Below are 22,867 nucleotides of genomic sequence, written 5' to 3' on the forward strand. Positions count from 1 at the left end.
ACTCACTGAGGAATGCAAAGTATTTCTTGATTTTGGTGACATTACAATGGTTCGCAATATTTCTGAGCACGCTATTATATATTATGATTCGTATTCTCTGGCTCGCATCTTGTGGTGGCTCAATTTTATAGCTATGAGGGCTTGCTTATGTTCATGTACGGTGTCATCTATGCACCGTACTCTTTTATGGCTCAGTTCATACCCCTATGGCATCGCATTTGATATTTAAATGGCTCATTGTACCTGTTACCCACCATTTTGTGGGTGATATCCCTAGGAGGAAAAAAAAAAAAAACCTCCAAAATGGTCCTTAGCTATCAGCTAGCATCCCCTTGCAACCTCCAACTAGCTCATTGTGTCATTTCTCCGCCACCTAAGCCAGCCATATAGTCCCTCGCCCATCTACCATGTTCGTATGTTTGAAGGTGGGCCCCCGGAACCTAAAGATATGCCTTGTCATTTAGTAATTGAGTATTGTAGTTTGCTTATCATGGACACTTATGGGCGTGGATTAATGGGGGGATTCAACAGAAAGAATGGGTTAGGTCTGTGACCTTGTCGCCTAGCCCCCTTTTGGATATTAACCTTGGATTCTAGTCTCGTGGGATCTCTTTTACTAACCATTTGGCTTTAGGCATGGTATTTCCCAGTAAACCCTGATTTTGGTTGTGTGGTCCTGCTCCCTTATACGCTTATATTCCCCCCTTTCCATGCATTATTACCCCATTCATTATTTCTCCTACTTGGGTCCACATTCCTCCACTAGGTCAACATTGGGTTAGCTCTCCCCTTCCCCTTACCCACACCCTGGTTCAGACCTGGAACGATGCCTGGAGGTTGATGCAGCTAAAAAGAAAGTCAAAAGCATATTTGGCCACATTAAACAAGAAAATGCACCACAAAATGCAAAACGTGGTCAAGTCAAGCACATTTAGCATGTGGGCAAAAGCCAATACATGAGCTCTACCCCATCATCATGGCCATCACCCTAATTCCAACAAGTTTATGAGCCTCCATCATCACATAGGAACCCATGATTGTCCCAACCCCTAGTGGGCAATAAACCACCCTACCTTTAGAAGGGGGTATTCACTGTTATATCTTATGTATCATGCTCTTCCCCTTGAGCCCCTAGTAGTTAATCAAAGAAAAACATAAAAAGGAGAAAGGAATATAAGGAAGGCTAGAAAAATCAAGGTCGGGGCACCTCATGTACCATGATTACTCCCTCCTATACATTATACACCCAAGTGTGGGCTTCCCTCTTAGCTACCCTTGTACCCCACATGTGGCCCAAGACCGCCCCTTCTCATCCCCTACTTCATTCACCTATCTTTCACATGCCACCACCTTTTAAAGGATGTACTTTGAACATATTATTCCCTTTACAAGTAGAAACCACCTAATAGGATACTTGGTTAACCCCATTTGGAGTTTAGGAGACATTAGCACATCTCGAAGCCCATTATGGAAGGGCAGGTCATTATGAAGTGCCAGCCTATGGTCCATGGTTGGTAAGCTCATTTACTCAATTTCCCTAATGAGTTGTTGTACTGGAAGGTTAGGGAATGCATTGGTTCTTATGCAGGATTGCAGATGGTCTCCATCTTGGGTTTGGTACTTGTAGAGTGTGTGTTGAGAGCCATGGGCCTCCACAACAATAGACAACACTCCATGGATCCCCGAGGATGGTCAAAGATGCTTGAGACACTCCCATTGGAAGAGGAAGATGCACTTGGTTCATCGTTGCCCAATCGGCCCCGCAGATGTACCATGCACTTGGCAACTAACCCAAGACTTGTAGGACATGTGGCATCCCCTACACCATCATATGTCCTTGCAAATGATCTACAGGTATCTTCAACTCATTTAGAGACCCATGAGGTTATTATTGTGCCCCCCCACCCATTGTGAGCACCACAAATTTATTGTTTGGAGAACAAGGGGCCAACCCTTTGTCCATCAATTTTGAGGGTCCTACTCTTCATTATGGCACACATGAACCTCATCAGGCCTCTTAGAGGGCCCTACGACATGCATAAATTATTATTTGACCTCTTGAGAGGCTTATTCTTTCAGTTGTGAGCTATTTTGGTGGGCTTGTCACCAAGAGTTATATTATTAGAACATTATTTTATTTTTGGGGCTTATGTAGGCCAAGGAGGCTAATTCGAACTCTTCATTAGTGTATAAATACAAGTGAGATGAGTTCATTTGATCCTCATCACTTTGGATTGGAACTCTTCTCTCTCCCGAGAATTTCGTACTTTTTCTCGATGGATGAATTGGAGCTTTATGGATGAATTTTGATGTGTATTTTGTCTATCTTATCTTGGAGCTTCTCTATTGTCAAATTATGGATGGTTTGATATGTTCAATTACAGGTATGTACATGTTTTTAATGTTATTCTTGTTTTACTTTGTCATATACATTGGACTGAGATTTTAACTATTTTTAGGGCTAATTGTTGCATGCATTTACTACTTAAATTGTGGAATTTTGTCTCTATATATCATCTTTCAATGCATGGGCCATGTAATGTGAATGAAATCTCCTAGGGGTAATTCTATCAACCAATTTTTCTTGATAAGCCATTACCTTTTACACATTGAAGTTTAAAGCTGCAAGATTGCTTCTCCTTGACCTAGAAGGATACTGAAGTAGTCTTCAAGCCTCCTTGACTAAGAACCAAACGTCCTCACACATATTTGTCATAGACTCCATTCTTCCAAGACTAAGGCACTGATCTACCAAGAGGTGGTCACCTAAAATCAACTTATTTTCACCTTTTCTAGGTCTAGCCAAGTTGGATCACCTAGGGCATCATTTTCCCGGTGAACTAGACCTCCAGAAAGTTTGACCTCTTAACCTCTCCTACGTTGGTGTTTCCTCAAGATCTCCTCCAAATTTGAGGCCATTATGACAGTGGAGATGTGAGAAAAGCGAGGCCCTAGTTCTAAGATCAAACTTTTCCCTGGCATCCCCAAGGCTAGTACCTCATAGGATCAATTCAACACCTTCAAGTGAATATTCTTTCTTTAATCCTTTCCCCTACCTTGTCTAGGTTAACAATATCATTCGTTGCTAAACTCTTTTGTTGTAACCTAGACTGGGTCCACCTGGTCCCATTCCTTTGAAAGAGCAATTCTTCAAGAACCATCCGGGATACCAATTTCAATAAGGATTTTAGAGATTGGGAAACTCTTCACAAGTCATATTCCCCAAGCCTAACCCTCAAATCCTCGCATCCTTCTCCTAGAAGACATTGTACCTTGCTTAGAAAGCAAACAAACTTTATCCTTCAAACTCTTCTGGAAAGGGATCATTTGGGTCACACCATACCTACTTATTGATTTATCCTTCATCAGTGACTCCATAATATATTGGGTCTCCTCCAATCGGTGAAAGTCCATAAATAGTAGGGAGCCTTAGTTGAGGTGACAATGGGCTAAGTCTCCATTTGTTGCCCTTGGTCTAGAATTTGCCCTTTAGGGATCCCCTTTAGGTCCCCTACTAGTTTGAGTGGTAATAGTACCTATGGCTCGAAAGACTCGTACCTCTCTATGACACGCAATTATATATTGCTTCTCTGTGGCTCGACAGTATATAGTAGCAGTACATTACAATGACCTGCATGCTACATTATATTGACTCACATGGCACGCACAACGTTTTTGTGGCTCACTTGTGGTTTATGGATCGGCTCATATCTCTAAGGCTACCTTTTGTTTGATGGATCATTTAATGGCCCATTCACAGAATTGTGCCTCGTATACTTTGAACAGTGGCTCGTATTTCCTATCTAAGGCTCGTAATATTTTCTATGGCACGTTCTTTGTACCTCACATTTGAGGCTTGAAACTATCACAATGGTTTCACAAGACTCTAAAAATCATCATAATACAGTGGTATCTTCACTATATGGTCTGTCTGACATCACCTTATATCAAGTTTAGTGACATTGTTTTCCATACTTTGTGTGATCATGACACAGTGATTACAACATATAATAGTAATTATAGTGATTGCAACAAATATTGTTCTAATGAGATGTATGGAAGACATCCTCATGATATGAAGCAGTATATTCATGACTTATGACAAATCCAGTGAGAGGATGATCTGTGGAAGAATTATATATGATGTTTGACAGTAACACTAGTAAGTGTTGAATTGTGAAGTAGCAGTCGTGAGATTTTGTTTCTATACATATAAGAATGAAGGATTTCACCATGAAGCCAACCTATTTAGAAAGAACGAGAACTCTGAGAAAGAAACCAAGATTATCAATAAATCTGAAGTACATCTCTGAGGCACAAATGGCCCAAGCCTTTGAGTTTGATCAAGCTCATCACTATGTTATGAATATGAGAAGCAGTTAATACATGGAACCTAGACAAAGTTAGCATCTCAACAAAGGTGCTAAAGTTGAAGAAGTTGAAGCACCAATGTTAAGGATAAGCATTCGTTGAAGAATATTGGCACTAGAAGAACTAGATATTTGAAAGCAAAAGATAAGGTAAAGTTAAAAAGGTTCATATAATTTTTGTGTGCATTTCATGTGTCATGTTCACTAGCTCACAATGGCCATTTGGAGGATAAAGGGTCTACATAGATATAGATCAAATACAATGACATATAAATGTTGAATATAAAGGATAGGTCTTGAAATCAAGAGATAAAATAGTATCTAGGGTTTTGCGGCATTCTAAAATAAATTTGCAATGCATCGACGACAATGAAGGATCTAGGATTTGCTTGTAGCAAGTCTTAAAGACTTTCGCATCTAGGGTTTATAAACCCTAGCATAGAAACCCTACAAACAAAACACCCTATCTTGTGAAAATTTATGAATCTAACACATCAAAAACCCCTACTGCAATATTTGTTTTACTATCTTCTACTTGTTCTTTACATTAACAAGTTATTTCAATACACAAATTTCGAAGTAAACACAAATGCAGCCTTCATAGATATATAGATCATGCACTGCAGTAAACAGAAACAATAACACAAGGGACACCGCCACTTTTGAACAATCATCCTCGAAAAAACCCAATTCGGGAAAACCGGTGCAGCATAAAGAGGGTTTTATTATTAAGCAGATTTTTGAATACAACTAGGGTGACAGAAATGGCTCACCCTTTGGAGAATATCCTTGGAAGTAGTACCTCTTTCCGAAGACAAATATTCTAGCAAATCAGCAACCGGATGAACAACCCCACAGTGACTCTACTATTCCTTGTGTTGGATAGCAAAAGTTGCTCCAAGCACTCCTCTGGAACTGCTTCACCCTCTCTGGAACTGCGTCACTCTCTCCCAGCTAATCTGCTCTCAGTCTGCCCCATAGACTTCCTCAACGTAGCCTCTACAGCTCAACGTCAGCCTCTACAGCCCAGTGTCAGCCTCTACATCCCTTTGTGTTGTCTGCGTCAACCTTTGCAGCTTTCTACGTCAGCGTCTACGTCCTTTGCGTCCTCTGCGTCCGCCTCTACAGCTTTTGGATCCTCTGCGTTGGCCTCCCTAGCCTTTGCATCAACCCTCCTAAGCACTGCGCTGCCTCTTCCAGCTCTTTGTTTCCTCTCTGATATGTATTCTTCAGCCTTGAATCGAAATCCCTTGCTGACTTGCTCCTCACTGCAACTGGTCTCTAACTCGATTTCCTCAGCAAACCCAGCCCCAGAAAATTGAAATCTTGATCTCTCTTGGTGTGTCTCCAACAGACCCTCAAGCCTCCTCTTACACTTTTCTTGTTGACGATCCAACAGCCGAGATTAGGTCCCTAATCAATGTCTAAGATTAGATCTGGCTTGATCCTTGTTATTTAGAACTTTCTCACCCATATTATATTAATACACATTAATATTTTAATTTTCCTAAGTTTAGACTTAGGGTCTCATTAAAATATTAATTATTTTAATATCTCTTCATCCGGATGGAATTTCTCCAAACAATTTTTGGGTTTTGGAGATCCCATGTGCCTTAGCCTCCACCAATTTTCATGGCTAGAGCACATCCAATGCTCCCAAAAATCAACACTCCCTCTTAGCGAGGAATGTGCTCTGGTAATGCTTCACCATAGAAACATCACAATGATCCTCCGCATCAGTACCTGTGTTGATGCTTGGCCTGTTGCCTCACATCCTCTGCACTACTGCTCCCTGTACTGTTGCCCATGACATTGCCACTTCCACTGCTACATCTATACTGCATCTCCCTCTCAACATGTTGCATCATGTTGGCCATAACACTGCCACTGCTAACTGCTGCACTGCAGCTTAGTTACCGAGAAGTAGGTAATTGACTTCCCCCAAATACTGACATCCCGATCAGTCTGCAAACCTCGTGATGCTGAAGCTACCTCTGCTACTATCCTTTGCTCCCTCTGATGCCACTACGCTGCTGTAAACACCTATGTGCCTCTCGCACTATTGCAACCTCTACTAGGCTACTACAGAGTTCTGCACTCTAGCCCTACCTTGTTGCTCCACCACACTTTGCTCCACTCGACACCTGTCATCGTGCTACTATCGTTAAGGGCTCCCGTACTCATATGTTATCCAAGAGAATGGGCACCTCAAGGATCCTGCCCCTACATGTAGTCCTCTTGACTACAATTTAATCTCACCCCACCTCTTTTCTAGAAGTGCATGAGCACTCATGGCACAATCATTATCAGTCTCGATATCCTTCTCCGCCTTTGCCGGAGCTACGTTTGAGTCGGAAGCTTCTCCCTTGTCTCTTTTCCTAGGGCACTGAGACGCATAATGTCCCAACTACCTTGGAGATCTCTTTCTTCTTCCTCTATGAACCCCTTGCTGTCCCACAGATGCTACAGTCGCATCCTCTTCCTCCTCTTTCTTGACTTGAATTCCCTTACTGCTACTCCCCGCCTTGGTTAACCTCATGCTCTATTCTTGTCGAAGAGCTGCTCACATCTCCTCCTAACTGGGGAGAGTCGCTTTGCCCAAAATGCTTTGGACAAACGCCTCCTAGTCCTCGAAGACTGCATTCAAAGCAGTCATGACCATAAACTCTGGATCTAGTGTAGACCCCATGGAAGTAAGTTGGTCACGAATTCCTTGCAACCTGAGAAGGAAGAGATCTATCTCCTCTCCTTTTTGCATCTGATATGGCCTCAATTGATTCTCTAATAACATCTTCCGCTGCAGGGAAGAACCCTAGTATAAGGTGGTTAACGCATGCCACATCTCATTTGATGTGTTCTTCTCAGCAATATGTGGTAGAACATGATCCTTGACCCCATCTAGGATCATGCATTTCGCCTTCACCATGGCCTCCTCATACTTCTCATTTGCATTAGGGTCAACTAGGATAGCTTCAGTTTTTAAGGCATAGTCCTTGATGTGATGTTTATCCAAGATTGTCAGGATCCTGGCCTTGCAGATGACAAAATTGGAAGCCCCGTCCAATAGGTCATGATCCCTCAATCTGTTCACCGCCATCTTTGCTCCTCTTCTAGACTCCCTTTGAGTCTCGACTTCCCTCCTGGAAATCCTCCTGCCAACTGTGGAATCACTCCTCTCCAATCCCCCTTTGTTGTTGCAACTCGGATCTAGATTTCTTGGCTAGAAATCCATCGAGGTAATGCTTCCCTCTACCTTGGTTCAATTTCCTTAGACATTGTTCTGCACTGACAGAAACAGCGTCCCACCAGCTCCTCAAATCAGAATCTGCACAACTCCCTTAGCCCGGACAACTGAAGAATCTGAGCCCGTCGAGCTTCGCACAATCACAGTGAGGGCTGGATCAGCTCCTCCTGACCACAACGACAATTTTTCCTTGCTGAGAAGGATGATCGAGCACTGCGTAGGCTTGATCTGCCCCCCCACCTTTGCGCTAGCCTGGACAACGGACACAGCTATTGCGTGGGCTCCTCCCAGCTACTGTGTCTTCCTCTCTTGGCTCAGAATGTTGACGCAAGTACTAAGTGAGCCTCTGTGTCACCTTCTCTGCACTGCATCACTCTTCCTTCTACGTCTCTGGGTCTGGAACAGCGTTGTCTCTCGCAACAGCTGCAAACTCCCAAATTTTGTGGTTGGTGCCTCCAATCTCCTATGATCTGCAATCATTCTCATACCATGTAAAAATTTCTGAATCTAACACATCAGAAACCCCTACCGCAATACCTGGCTTACTATCTCCTACTTGTTCTTTACATTAACATGGTATTTAAATACATAAATATCGAAGTAAACACAAATGCAGTGTTCACAGATATACAGATCATGCACTGAAGTAAACAGAAACAATCACACAAGGGACATCGTTATTTTTGGACAATCGTCCCCGGAAAAAACCCAATTCGGAAAAACCAATGCAACATATAGAGGGTTTTATTATTAAGCAAATTTCTGAATACAACTAGGGTGCCAAAAATGGCTCACCTTTCAAAGAATATCCTTCGCAGTAGTACCTCTTTCTGAAGATAGATATTCTGGCAAACCAGCAATCAGATGAACCACCCCACAGTGACTCTGACTGTTCCTTTTGTTGGACAGCAAAAGTTGCTCCAAGCACTCCTCTGGAATTGCTTCACCCTCTCTAGAACTGTGTCACCCTCTCCCGGCTAATCTGCTCTCAGTCTACACAACAGACTTCCTCAGCGCAGCCTCTACAGCCCAGCGTCAGCATCTACAGCCCTCTGCGTTGTCTATGTCAGCCTCTACGACTTTCTGCGTCAGCTTCTACATCCTCTATGTCTGCCTCTGCTGCTTTTTGCGTCCTCTTCGCTGGCCTTCTTAGCCTCTGCATCAGCCCTCCTAGGTTCTATGTTGCCTCTCTGATATGTATTCTTCAGCATTGGAACGAAATCCCTTGCTGAACTGCCCCTCACTGCAACTGATCTCTAACTCGATTTACTCAGCGAACCCAACCCCAAAAAATCGAATTCTTGATCTCTCTTGGTGTGTCTCCAACTGACCCACAAGCCTCTTATACTTTTCCTATTGAGGATTCAACGACCGAGATTAAGTCCTTGATCAATAGCTAAGATTAGCTCCGCCTTCATCCTTGTTATCTAGAACTTTCTCACCCATATTATATTAATACACATTAATATTTTGATTTACCTAAGTTTAGACTCAGGGTCTCATTAAAAATATTAATTATTTTAATATCTCTTCATCCGAGTGGAATTTCTCCAAATGATCTCCGTGTCTTGGAGATCTCATGTGCCTTGGCGTCTACACCAATTTTTATGGCCAGAGCATATTCGATGCTACCAAAATTCAACTTATCTAATCGTGTCCATCGTTAGAGGCAGATCTAACACTTGATGTTTAATATGAGAACAAGGTTGGTGAACAAATCCAAGATTAAGAGGGAGCAAATCCTTCTCACAAGGACAAGAGAAGATTCATCTAAAGCTTGACTAGCAGAAGGAAGAAAGTAAAAGAACGTGGCAACACATGAGGATGAAGAAAGAGGGAGTTGTCTGAAGCTTGCATCAAGGAAGTCAATAAGAGGACAAGAAGTTCACTTACATCATAGGGAGTTGTAAATACCCTACAGAATATGACATTGAAGCTTGTTGATTGTTTCATTCTAGGAACACATTGATTGCCGATTTTAAACTAAAAAGCATCATGCGGAACCTTGTCATAATATAAAGATAGACCATGCAAAGGAATGTTGAACTCAAAGGAAGCAAGCAGTGAAATTTTGAAGAACCCCACATATTCAATAAAAGCTATTGTGATTTGGCAACTCTGATAATGTGGCTTATGGTTTGGCTTCCTAAAAGGACTTGTTACAAAAACATGTGAAGAGGTTGTAAAGATAGCTTGTTTGATAATATTATACCGACCACTGTTTAATTCGATTTGGGAGCACATGGATTGAGTAGATGACACTGATGATGGCTCGGAAGAGCATGAAGACCGAATATTGTTATGCAAGGATGGAAGGCATGTGCTAGCAGCTATGAGGAAGTTTGTATCCTTGAAAATGATAGACGAATCAATTGATGGCAATGTTGTTTGACGATTAGCAAGATCCAGAAAGCTCGAAGTTTGATATGACGTGATGTTGTTAGGAGCCAGGAAACCCTATCACGAAGATAGAGTGTGAAAGAATTTGGCTCTGTAAAATGTTTGACATCTAGGAAGGTCAATGCTTAGGTATGATGAAATGTGAGAAAGGAGCTCTTTGTTAGAAAATCGGAAAGGCAGAAAGATTTTCTTATACTTGATAATTACTTGTGAGGTTCTTGACTTCTTATTAGGTTTCTTTTATATCTTCTTTCTTTTAGTTCATCAAACAATTAGCAAATCAATAGCACATAAACAATAGACACCAGATGTAGGCTCACAGTCAAGGCAAAACACCTCTCTAGGGGAAAACCCAGTCAGTAATTCTTCCTTCAATAGTTTTCCAGAGATATTCCAAGACTCTTAACCTTGACACAAACTTTCCTCCACACCAAGTCAACCTTCTTCCTTACTTGCAGATGATCCTTCTTAACCTAGCAACAGTGACAACACTTTCTTCGACTCAGCAACTTCGACCTTGCCTTAGAGACTTCGATCTTCACTTAGAACCTTCGATCTTGGCCCAATACATCTTCTTGAGGAGACAGTATCACACAGCAACTAGCCATGGCATCAACACGGCAACTATTTATGGCAACTAACTACGGCATCAATAAGAGAACTTCAATCTTCCAAACAAGGGTACAAGAGAGAGAGATAGTTGCACCAAAGGTCTGATTTTCCCTTTCTCCTTCTCTTAGACCAAACTCGCACTTCCTTCTCCTCCTCCTTCTATTTCGCACTTCTTCCGGCTTCAAGAGAGATCGAACTTTTCTTGTGAGAGTGTGCTTCAAATGGAATTTGAACTGCTCTATTTATAGTCCTTCAGTGAGGTCAAAGAGTCCTCCTTGAGGCCGACTTGATCATCTAAAGGCCGACTTGGTGTGGAGACAACATAATTCATATTTGACTCATTACATAACCTTTCTACATGATTCAAAAGCCTAAGAAGGGTCTCTTTAAAAGTACAATGACTCTATTGACTCAGAATAAATCTTAGAAGTCCTCAATGGGGACTTTGACCTAAAACAAGGTGACCCAAGCATGAAACCCATGCTTTAATAAGTCACAATAATAATACTAAAATTATTTTCTTTATTCTTTTGACAAGTACGTTACAAGATGACTCAAATACATTAAATGAAGACCGAACCTAGTTACATTTTCCAACACTCTTCAATTACAACTATATCTCCACAGAAGAACCAAAAGTTGATGTATTGATGAAGCATGAGACCAGCTAAGATGTATGGTTATGTCTCCCTGGTTGATAGGGAGTAAGGATCTCCTCCCTAGTTGAGAGGTAGTGATGATCGACACTGTACTCTCCATGTGTCAACCACTAGGGCAGGAATAACAATCGTAAGTCTATTAAAAGAACTAGTAGGGAGAATAGAGAATTGTATAAGTATTTTAGATCAATACTTCTTGAGGATTGGGAATCCAAGATAGAAGTAGTCCCATGGACCGACACTCTCGAAGGATTGTACAAGGTATCCAAGATAAGAGTGATCGAAGAGGACCGATATTCTTTGAGGATTGGGAATCAAAGATAAGAATAGTCCTATACGGACACACCTATGAACATTTGGATGGGGTATGTGCTTTTAAAGGCGGTGGTGGTGGTGTCCAAATGTATGCCTCCCAACATTGTGCTCTAATCTAGTGGAGAGTTAGAGATTGTTGGTCAAAGCCTTGCTATATTTGACAATGTTAGTCATGATGTTGATGCTTGATGATGGCTTACCAAATTAACTCTTCTTATGAAAATATTTCAATTTCAGGGTATCCTTGTACTAGTTATGTAACTATGAATACCTCCCTAGTTAAGAGGGAGTGTTGGAAAATGTAAGTAGGTTTGGTCCTCATAATTATCATTGTACCTATGTTATTCAATATTTGATGTAAAAACAAAAAAATAAAAAGAAATTGTATTTCTTGAAGCATGGGTTTCATGCTCATGTAAAATTATTATTTTATTTAAGCATGTTCCTCATGTTCATTATTATTTGTATTGGTCAAAGACAAAGGCTTATTTATAGCTTGGAAAATGATTTTTCAAATATGTAATTTGACTCAAAATTGCCTCTAGATGCCAAGTTGGCCCTTCGTATAAGACATGTATATTCGAACCCCTCTGAACAGTATAAATAGAGGGTGAATTGAGCTCATTTGAGGAAAAGTGATTCACATAATCCATTCTAAAATATCGCAGGGAAGGATAGCAAAGAAAAGAGGGCCAAAGTCTGAAATTATCAAGTGTAAAGGAAGGTTTTTCTTGAACTCCGATTTGTCGAAGTTATGCCTTAAGACATCTCTTGTTCAAAGTTTATTCCTGAAGTTGTTCATGTTGTTGGTCTCTTGCTATTGATGGATTTGCTATGTGCAAGGAGGGCTTGACTTGGCATCTTGAGGGATTGAGCCTTTTTATGGTCATGGGTCTCGAATATCTCACTTTGAACTGATTCTATAAAAGAATTTTTTTTGGGTTTTCCCATTTGTGGGGCTTTTGCCCTGGCTTGGAACCTATATCTCATGTTCTTTGTTTCTTGTGATCTTCATGTTTTGTACGTTTTTAATGAAGAGAACATAGTAAACATTAATAAGAATCCAACATCATTCACAAGCAATTATCAAAGAAGAAAATTCTACCCTAATATACAGTCAATCCAATTTGTCAACATAAGGAACATAAGATCCCCAAAACCCAAAAAAGGTTTCACGAGAAAAGACTTGAAGACACCTTAGTTAAAGTAATTAGCCAATAATTAAAAAGCTCCTAAGTCTAACTTAGAAAAATTGGTTAATTAAAGTGAATCAATTAAGTGTGATATTGCTCTAGAGTCTTTTATTGATGAAGTCAAGTTGATCTTAGCCATCGATTGAGAAATCATCATGGTCGTTGAGACTCCAACGAAAGATTACAAGAGCAGATCGAAAGGCTTGCAGAAGGCATCAATTGTATTTTGAGGAGTTTGACTACCCAGTTGCAGGTATTCAACAATGGCACAACTAAAGCTAGGGAAGCATCAGAGAGCAAGGTATCAGTAGAGATTTAAGAGCAAGAGTCTACAGAAATTTTCCTCAATATTTCCCAGTGCCCGGTGTTAGCGCTTGAGATTTCACCCTAGGCTGAGGAAGGTAAACCTTCAAGGCAACATCAAACCATTTCACCTCGTAGCTAGCCCTACGGGGTATGAGAAGGCTCTCTCCGGTCTATCTCGGCAAATTTTCAATGGGGCGAGATGACCAATCAAAGGTAACACTGATATTAGGCTAGTAAACTGATTAAAAGGTTGATTTGGGGGTTTTTGGTGGCAAATTGAGGATCTGCAATTTTAGGGTGCGGGGATTTGACACAGTTTCTGCAGGTGGGTCTTTGGGGCAAGGTAGGAGTTTGTGTTGATGCCTTTAGCTGAGATGGATGATCAAGGAAGAAAAAAGAGAAGCTAAAGAGGGCAAACAATGACTTTGAATCCTCTCTAGACAGTGGAAAACATAAACATTAAACAAATTTGAAAGCTGAGCATGGCAAGCATGAATTCAAACTTTATCACTTCATTTGTTTAATAAGCTGCAGTAAAGAAAGAGATGGAACACATAAACACACTTACAATTACAATAAGAGAACACACCATCAACACAAGAGTCCACAAGAATCCCAATGATGTCTGCAAAACCCTGGTCTTCCTTTTCCTCAAATTGCAGAGATACAAGTAAAATATACAATAGGAGCTTCTCCCTCAAAAGTCCAACCATGAAAATGAGCAAGAGAAGGCATAATATAGATGATCTAACTCCTTTCCCCACCTCTAGGGGTCGAGCTCAGCTTCCTAGGAGCTGTTTCAACTAATTCTAAACTGAGCACTAGATAATAGGCAGTCAAAACAACTTGCCTCTAAAACTTAGGAAACCTATCCATGCATTAAATATTTACCATTTACATCAAAGAATCTTCTAGAAGTGATGAAGGAGAGTAAAAGTATCTAAGTGCCATGAAAATTACACAAAACTCCATCATTTACATGCCTCAAAAGTCAACCAAGATGAAAACAGTGTTTTGCTGGCCGAACTGGTCAAAACAGGCAAATTTCCCTGACAGGTCGCGCACATCACTCTGACAGGTCGCGCACATTCACAGCTCTGTTTGAGGGCCTTCCCGGTGTCCAAATCAGGTGCAAGATAGCTCGTTGGAAAGGTCTGCGAGTCTACTTTCCAACCCCACCGGAATTTTTGAATTTGGAGTTGATTTGACCCCTCAAAAGTCATTTCTCCCAAGACAGCTTTCTGCAACTCAAAATAGGGGTAGAAAGTCAAAATTTGCATGTATTTTGAGCTTTTGGAAGCCCAAATTTCCATAAAATCTGAAACCCATCCATAGGCAAGTGTATTTTTGCATGACAATTCCAAAAATGCAAAGTTTTACTCGTTCTGAGTTGCCCCCATGTATGGTCGCGCGCGGGGTGAGACCAGTCAAATGGCCAAAACCTGTAAAATTCCCAAAAATGCCAAAAATGCTTCAAAACTCAAAATTTCTTGGGTTTGCTGCTAGGAGGATGCTAATGAGTATCATGGTGAGTGAGAGAAGCCTCGGCCAAGATACGGAGCGGGTTGGTCTTCTTCTTCCTCTTACGGGCCTCGGACAACCTCCTTTGGAACATCTTCATTTTCGCCTTGCAAACATGCATCCTCGCCCAATAGTGATTCTTCATGTTCCGTAGCAACCTCTTGTCCTCGTTTGCCTTCTCTAACAGCCTCTGCAAGTGTGCATTCACACGGATAAGCATGGATTCCCTCTCATTGGGCAGCAAGTCACCGGGCCTCCTACGGTTGATGACTCGGTCACCTCGAATCCTCCACAGCTCATCCAACTCTTTCTCATCCTCAAGTTGCTTGTTGCGCTGCTCAAGATAGTTTATTGTCCATTGGGCCATGTCGAGCTTCTGCTGTAACAAGCGGTTTTCCGCCTCTCTTTGTCGGATGATCTCATGCAAATCTGAAGTGGGGGAGCGAGCATCAAGATTAATGATGTCAACCTGTGTGTCACCGGCTCTCTCCTCCTCTGTCATGGGCTGTTTGCCCTCCCGTACTGCTGATGGAGAACGCGAGGCCCCTTCCACCTGGTGTGGAGATAACACTCGCTGACCTGTAGATGATGATGGCGAGACCCCTTCCACCTGCTGTGGAGAAAGTACTCGTCGAGCTGCTGCAAACAAGGTCCTGTGACCTCTCTGGTAGGTGACCTGAGGTGAGGAAGCAACCTGTCTCGGAACAATGATCTCGGGCTGGTGAGATGGACCTCCCTCCTCATAAATGACCTCTGGCTCTGGGTGTGGCTGTGGTGGCACTGTAAAGAACTCATGAGAAATGAAGTCTGCCCATGGAATGCCCTGCTGCCTCAACTGATGGGAAACAATGAGCTGGATGAGACCATGATGGCACAAACTCCTATACTGCTGAGCTGGGGACCGCCTCTGAAACACGGACACCATCCTCTGAATGTCCTGGAAGAAGAAAACCGGGATGTTCATCATCCTCACTCGGGTAAAGTGCATCAACAGGCGAATGTGATAAGAGAAGACCTGTGAAAATCTCCCCTCACATGTGAAGTAATGCATGATAAGCCGCATGATCGGAGCATACTCCCCCCGGAGGAATCTGAAAGGAAATACCCCCGACAAGTGGCTCATGAATGCTGGCCTGACATATGGCTCAAAATAAACATAATCCAACATTTTGCCCTTGGGCCACACTTCACCCACATCTGGTATCCCGGTAGCCTCTGAAATCACCTCCGGAGATAGCACAAAATTCACCCCTGCAAGAGTGACCTGCCCATCATGAAGGTGCAAAACAAATAAGCGGGCCAACTCCCTGTGATGCTGGATCTGAGCAAGCCTCTCACAAAACTGCAAACATGACATGTATCGGAAACAATTCACTGCCAAAGGGCAGGCCTGTAATTCTGCTAAAGATGTGGGCTCTTCTCTCTTATGATGACCACCTTTGCCATCCCTACGAGGCCTCTGTTGTACCTCAACCTCTGTGGAAGAAGACCGGTCATCACCTTGCTCATAGGTTTCAGTGGTTGACATGGTGCTTTTGAGCAAAGTGGAGAAAATAGACAAAGTTAATTGCTGCCCTGTCTGCAAAAATGCTGGGAAGTATGTTGTTTTCAAGGGGGAAAAATCATGAAGGAAATGTTAGGGGAGGAACTTTTTTTTGTTTTTTAAATAGGGAATGGAAAATATGTAAAAACAGGGAATTTTCAAGGGACAATTCACAAAATGTTAAGCATATAATCTCATCTACATCATCGGGAAATCATTTGCAAAGAAATATTTTTATTAGGGAAAACATGTATGAGAATAACAAAGGGAAAGGACATGCATTTCAACAGGGGTATGGGACAGCATTGTTCATTTGATTTTTTGTCTTCTAATGTACATCATAAGGTAAACTCTGTTTTCAAAGGGATTCATGTACATTTAGTCATAGAGGAACAAGGCTTCTTTTACATTTGGTCATAAGGGAAAAGGAATTTTATTTAAACAGGGATATTAGGGATAAAAGGGAAAATAGGACTTTGTCTTTTGGGAGACACAGCAACATTCCTTTGTAAACAATATTCAGAGCAGTATGTCTTTTTATAAATATATACAGCTGCATTTCTTTGTTTTTGTTTTGAATATACACAGCGATCTTTTCTCTGTTTTGTAATAGCTATACACAGCCATATTGCCTCTGTTTTTTTTTTTTTGTTTTATTATTTTACCATTATATTGCTCTTTTCTTTTTACACAACATTTTTTAATCCTTGCTGTGTTTATTTTTTGTTCTTGCTGTGTGGAGGGCATTAGGGTTTTGGGAATGTATTTGAGAGGGGGATAGGGTTAGAAATTGGGAGATAGGAAATTTAATACTCTTTGCAAATGAGATAAGATAGAGACATATCATAACAATTGTGAATTTAATGGGAAACAATGGAGGGAATAAATGGGAGTTTAAAACCTTGAAAAAAACACCAACCCTAGCACTATGCCTACATTGACAAGCAATAACTAAAATCCATTTCTCTTTACATCCTTGGTAGCAAATATATATGAACACAAGCCCATCATTCATATTTCAAGCATCCAACAGGTTAATAGACCCTACCTCGATCAATTTAGCAAGCAAGAGGGCGATTTGAGAAAATTTGAAGTGGTTCTGTGAGTGACAGGCTGAGTGGTCGCGCACAGGCTTTGACAGGTCGCGCACAGCCTGACTGGTCGCGCCCGTTGAGTTTTTGCACTGCGGAGGGGCGCCTGATAGGTCGCGCACTGCCCAACAGGTCGCGCACGCCCTCTGACAAGTCGCGCACCTGAAAATGGTTCAAATTTGCTGCCCTTTGCCTCCTTTCGCCTTCTTCGCCCTCTCACTCTTCTTTGCGAGCTCTTAGATGCACAATGAGGGTGTTTTAGAGGGAATTTGACTCTTTATAAGCCCAATTTGAAAAATTTACTTACCAAACCCACTTTCTAATGTTTTGTTTTGGCACTTTCTTTTAACACTGTTTTGAGTTTACTTTTGTCCTGAATTTGACTTTTTGAGTGCTTTAACTCCGTTCTTTTTGCAGGTAGACCATCTGATGGACTCTGGCGAGGAGACCAGGGTTATTGCCGGCATTGTGAAGAATTTTTTGAAATTTCCTTATTTTTTACAAAATTGACATGACCTTGGCTTTAAAAACATGGTTTTTAAATCCAAGGTATAAATGAGCTGTACCTGATGAAAATATCAATGAAACATATTTACATACCTCCTTCTGGCTTGCTGGGGACTCATGGACCTTTGACTCATGATCTTGCAATGACATTTGACTGAAACCCTAGACCTAAGATTTTGGACTTCAAGACAAAACAAAACAAGTGTGACACAAGCTCATTAACTGATATGGCCTGATCCAGCAAAGCCAAGAAGGGAACAAGGACCAGCTCCTCCATCAGTTTTATGGCATGCCTAATGGAATGCAAAACTGACATTGATGAGACACCTACTTATGCATATGCAAAGAGTTTTTTGATCACTGATGGAGGGCATCATGACCGACACTAACACCCGGGAGACAGAAAGAGGAGGTTGAATTCATCTGTAGAGGAGATCGCTACAATTAGTGCGAGTAGCCAGAATTCCCAATGCGACTTGTTGGAGGAGCCACATTTCAATTGACAGTTGTTTCATCATTGTCCAGGAGGAAAAGTGAGTGGGTTTCAGAGGAGAAGGGAGACAGGACGACTTGCTAGGAGGTGCCTCCAGAGATGTACAAATTTCCCTCAGCCAGATCTACATAGTCCAAGAAAGGAGTGTGAGTGGCTAGGAGGAGCGCAAGTTAATTGCAAAAGGAGACAAGGTGAGCAGGAGCAACATTTCAATTGACAGTTGTTTGATCAGTGTCCTGGAAGCATAGCGAGTGGGTTTCAGAGGAAGAGCGAGGCAGGACGACTTATTAGGAGGTGCCTTCGAGGATGTACAAATTTCCCTCCACCATATCTGCATAATCTAAGAGACGAGTGTGAGTGGCTAGGAGGAGCACAAGTTAATTGTAGAAGGAGACAAGGTGTCTCCAGTTTATTTTGCTAGTAGATATTGCCAGAGCTTTGCCAGAAAGGTGAGTGGCTAGGAGGAGGGCGAGTAGCTAGAATTCCCAGTGCGATTTGCTAGAGGAACCACATTTCAATTGGCAGTTGTTTGATCAGTTTCCAAGAGGCAGAGCGAGTGGATTTCGGAGGCAAAGGGAGGTAGGACGACTTGCTAGGAGGTAATTCCGACAATGTACAAATTTCCCTTAACCAGATCTACATAATCCAAGAAAGGAGTGTCAGTCGCTAGGAGGAGGGCAAGTTAATTGCAGAAGGAGACAAGGTATCTCCAGTTTATTTTGCTAGTAGATATTGCTAGAGCTTTTCCAAAAAGGCAAGTAGATTATTGTACTCTTAAATTGTTGAAGATAATAACAAAACCCTCATCTATTGCATTGGTTTTCCCTTCGGGGTTTTTCCAGGGACAATTGTCTGAAAACAACGATGTTATATTTTTTTTTGTGCATATTCTCAGTTCCATATTTTATATTTTGCAGTGTTTTTATTGTGAAAAATGAAAATGCTATTTAATCATAATTTCTCGAATAATAATTCAGAAGACAAATAATTTGCAGTAGATATAAGATTAGATTCCAGTTGATTGCATTCGCGAAAATTTCGCACACACATGTGGAGCGCTACAAATGCAATGCCACTTCACAAGGCGTGTCCAATGCCCCTCCTACAATGCTCCTCTAAGGCCTCCATCAATCCTCATAAGCCATGTACTCCACTAGGTCCACTCCTTGCATGAACACTATTGCAAACCAAGTGTCATTGAACCAACCCCAAGTCTCTTTACCAATGTTTTAAGACTCCGACTCGGCCAAGGGTTGACTCCGAATCCAACTTAGTATCAACTCGGCCGGCTCGATTTCAATGACTCGGTCATTGTAAAAAATACATTAAATATTTTTCTTTTATAAAAAAACATAATTTTAAAGATTTTCATTCATGTTTCCAAACACACAGCGCTAGAATATAGATAGAAGACAACATATGATCAAAGTAGGCTCATGAATATATCCATTATATCAAAATGGCACCCAATGCACTGTCCAATACATACATGATGATGATATAGAGATCAAAACAAAAACACATAACCAACAAGGCTAGAAATGGCCTCTACAACAAAAGTAAACTGTGACCAGTACCACTGGCTAGTGGCTACTGCTAGAGGAGCAAAGATCATCTGGATCAACCACTGGTAGCATATCTACATGCTTCATAGTTTGTAACTCATTTTTAATCTTGTACCCTCATCAATTATCTTAGACCATCTCACCAAGATGGATGTTAATAGATGTATTCATGAGAAGAACTACAAAAGCAATTTGTATGACACAAATCAAGATATAGGATCCCTAACGCCAAAACTTCTGCATCCACATCTACATGCAGTCATGACAGACCCATCTACACCCCATAAAATATTTTGTGGCTATTCTCTAGTTTTAGGATCTCTTGGGGCAACTTCAACTTTGTTCCCATCAACTTTGTAATATGTATAAAGATAAACTGCCATCTTCCAAGAGAGAATTGCACCTATAAACATTCTAAGTAGGATTATATGTTTGATCGGCATTTCAATTTCATGTACCCTCTTTACTACATGGTTCTTAGATAGTATCATTGTTTACTTAGAAATTCACATCGTTCCTTGAGGAATTTTATACAATGAAGGCAACAGATGTCTTGCTCCATTCTTACTATCAAATTGCCAGTGCTAGACTCATCACTTTCTATTTTCAAGCACTAAACGATTCATGCCACAGGGAGTTGAGTGAACAAGTAAACAACCTATGAAAATAATCAGTGAATGTGGAATTCATGTGTCCACCAGCGTTTAACACAAATCTCTTCACCAAAAAGCAAGTAAAAATAAAAAAAAATCGTTGTTTTTTTTAGTTTTCAGGCCACTGTTATCGAGTCGGCCGAGTTGTTAGACAACTCAGCTAGCTCAATAATAACCCAGTCGGCTGAACCGGTTTGATGGCTGAGTCAACCCGGTGAGGGCTTGACTTGGACCAACTCGGTCGAATCGGTTCCGAGCCAGCCAGTTCTTAAAACAATGCTTTATACAAGAATCCAAGCTACCCTGTGGTCTCTACGGCTTGATGCCCTCCTTCAAGATGCATAACATGCCTTGTCACTAAGTGCAAAATCGTATTAAAATTGTTCAAGATTTGCAACTATTTCTTACAACCCAATTGAGTCAATTTAGAAACCAAGTGTTGAATGAAAATAAAGAGATCCAAAAGTCACATATTGAATGTCAACTAACAATAAAGTAAAAAATGTTCCAAGAGAACTAAATATACTATCATTACGTAGTCCATTTTAACAAACTTTTGTCCATCCACTAATTTTGCATACTTTGAGGTTATAACGCTCACTTGTAGAGTACATATAATTTTAGTAGTCTGCAAAACAAAATGAACCCATCCATAAAAGGTACTAGTTGAGACCATCCAACTCACAATGGTAGAAATAAATTCATAATACAATTACGTAAAACTAAAGGATCAAGTACTTTAATCTATAACAACAATAATATGTAAGGCAATAAAACACCCTAATTGTAATAGATATAATCGTTGAAAAGTTGGAATAATGAAACAAACAAAGAGAATGTGCAAAGCATTCAACAAAGACATTTTACATATGTTTATGGCCAATAATAAGGACCTTTACTGCAAAGTTGTGAAAGAATTCCCCAACATGTTTGAAAATAAGCCTTACCACACACTCTTTTTTATCATCTCTTTACTTGCGTAATCCTTGGGAACATGGGAGCCATTTGCACTTATTGACAAGTGTGTCAACTTTCGTCTACATGAAAACAACAAAGCACTGCTATCAGACCACAATGAACTCACCAAGAAAGATACATGGAACTAAGTTCACCACAAAGAATACATAGAGGAAAACACTTCATCGTTTCAAGCCATAAAGCATCCACACCAATAGATGAAAGAACTTGAAAGACATCTATAAAAAATATTATTCTTGAGAGAAAATTCTAGGAATATGATATATTAAGAAAACAAGTTGCTACTTTAAGGTTGTTGAAACTAATTAAGAAAAAAAGAAGATTGTGAAAGACTTTTCACCAAAATCCTCTTCTACTTTTGCATCTTTCATTCTAGATTGCAAAAGCAACATGGATATCTCTATCAAAGAATCAACTCTACCATAGTTATCCTCTCTTTAATTCACCCACACCTCTCTGACAATTGGCACAAGTATTTCTACAACTTGCACATAACTTCACATTTTAGAGTCGAAAACTCTTTCTGCCTAGCATGCAAACGAAAGTTGTACCAATCACAAAAGAATGTCATCTACCTCTACAAGATTAAGAGCGATCACTTGACAACAACAAAAAAATTGTAACTAGGGCTTACTAACAAACACTAACAAACATCAGTATCCTATACCTACAAAAATTTGAGGAATCAGATAGAGAAGATGCAACTAATTTCTTGTAAAAAAGGAATATAGCTAATGCTTCAAAGTATAACAACTTCCTACATGTTTCCTTATATTAAACAATAATGTTTGCAGGCAAGACAATGTGCCATAAAATGCATCCTTTATTAATAGACACATTTAAATCAACTCTTACAGGAGAGTGTAATAACAAGGCTTTAATACTAAGCTCTAACACTTTACTGCTAGCATAATTTCTCTAACATTTTATTTTTGAAATGCAACTTATATTGCTTGAAAAAAAAAATAGAGTTACAACATAATGTTAGAAATTATCATTAATGTCTAGCACCCTCTGTTAATTTTTGGGTTAGATAGTTCTTTGTTATCGATAATTGTAATTTTAAACCTTTTCATCATTTTTCACATTTCATTCACCTCATATCATCACAAGTAGTTATATAGAGAGAACATCAACATAAACAATGTTGTGGAACAGTAAGGAACATTAGAAGAAAAGCATACACAATAGAGACACCAGGATTTAGCTCAAAGACCAGGGCAAAACCCCACAAGGGGGAAACCCCAAAAATCAATTCTTCTTCTTCTACTACATATTCATGAAATGTTTAGCTGAGATACAATCAATAGTAAAATGAGACAAATGTCTTCCAATAATAATCATATTAGGCCTCCTAGAGCCAACCTTGGATCATGCCAAAACCTCATGAGATCGCAACAGACAAATATGTTCAGAG

At 40.6% G+C, this 22,867-nt stretch overlaps 1 protein-coding gene across 1 annotated transcript in view; it reads right to left on the reverse strand.

The window, feature by feature from the left end:
* The window catches only part of LOC149138867 (uncharacterized), a 300,422-nt gene that overhangs the window by 55,849 nt on the left and 221,706 nt on the right, over positions 1-22,867 (reverse strand). Inside the window, exon 9 of the mRNA XM_089448381.1 lies at positions 21,420-21,509. Within this exon, the coding sequence (XP_089304507.1) occupies positions 21,420-21,509 (90 nt within the window). The remainder of the gene's footprint in view (positions 1-21,419; positions 21,510-22,867) is intronic.

The sequence above is a fragment of the Pinus tabuliformis genome, chromosome X (assembly GCF_031772625.1).
Source record: "Pinus tabuliformis cultivar Carrire ecotype Pingquan chromosome X, CPIR1, whole genome shotgun sequence".
Classification (NCBI taxonomy): Eukaryota; Viridiplantae; Streptophyta; class Pinopsida; order Pinales; family Pinaceae; genus Pinus; species Pinus tabuliformis.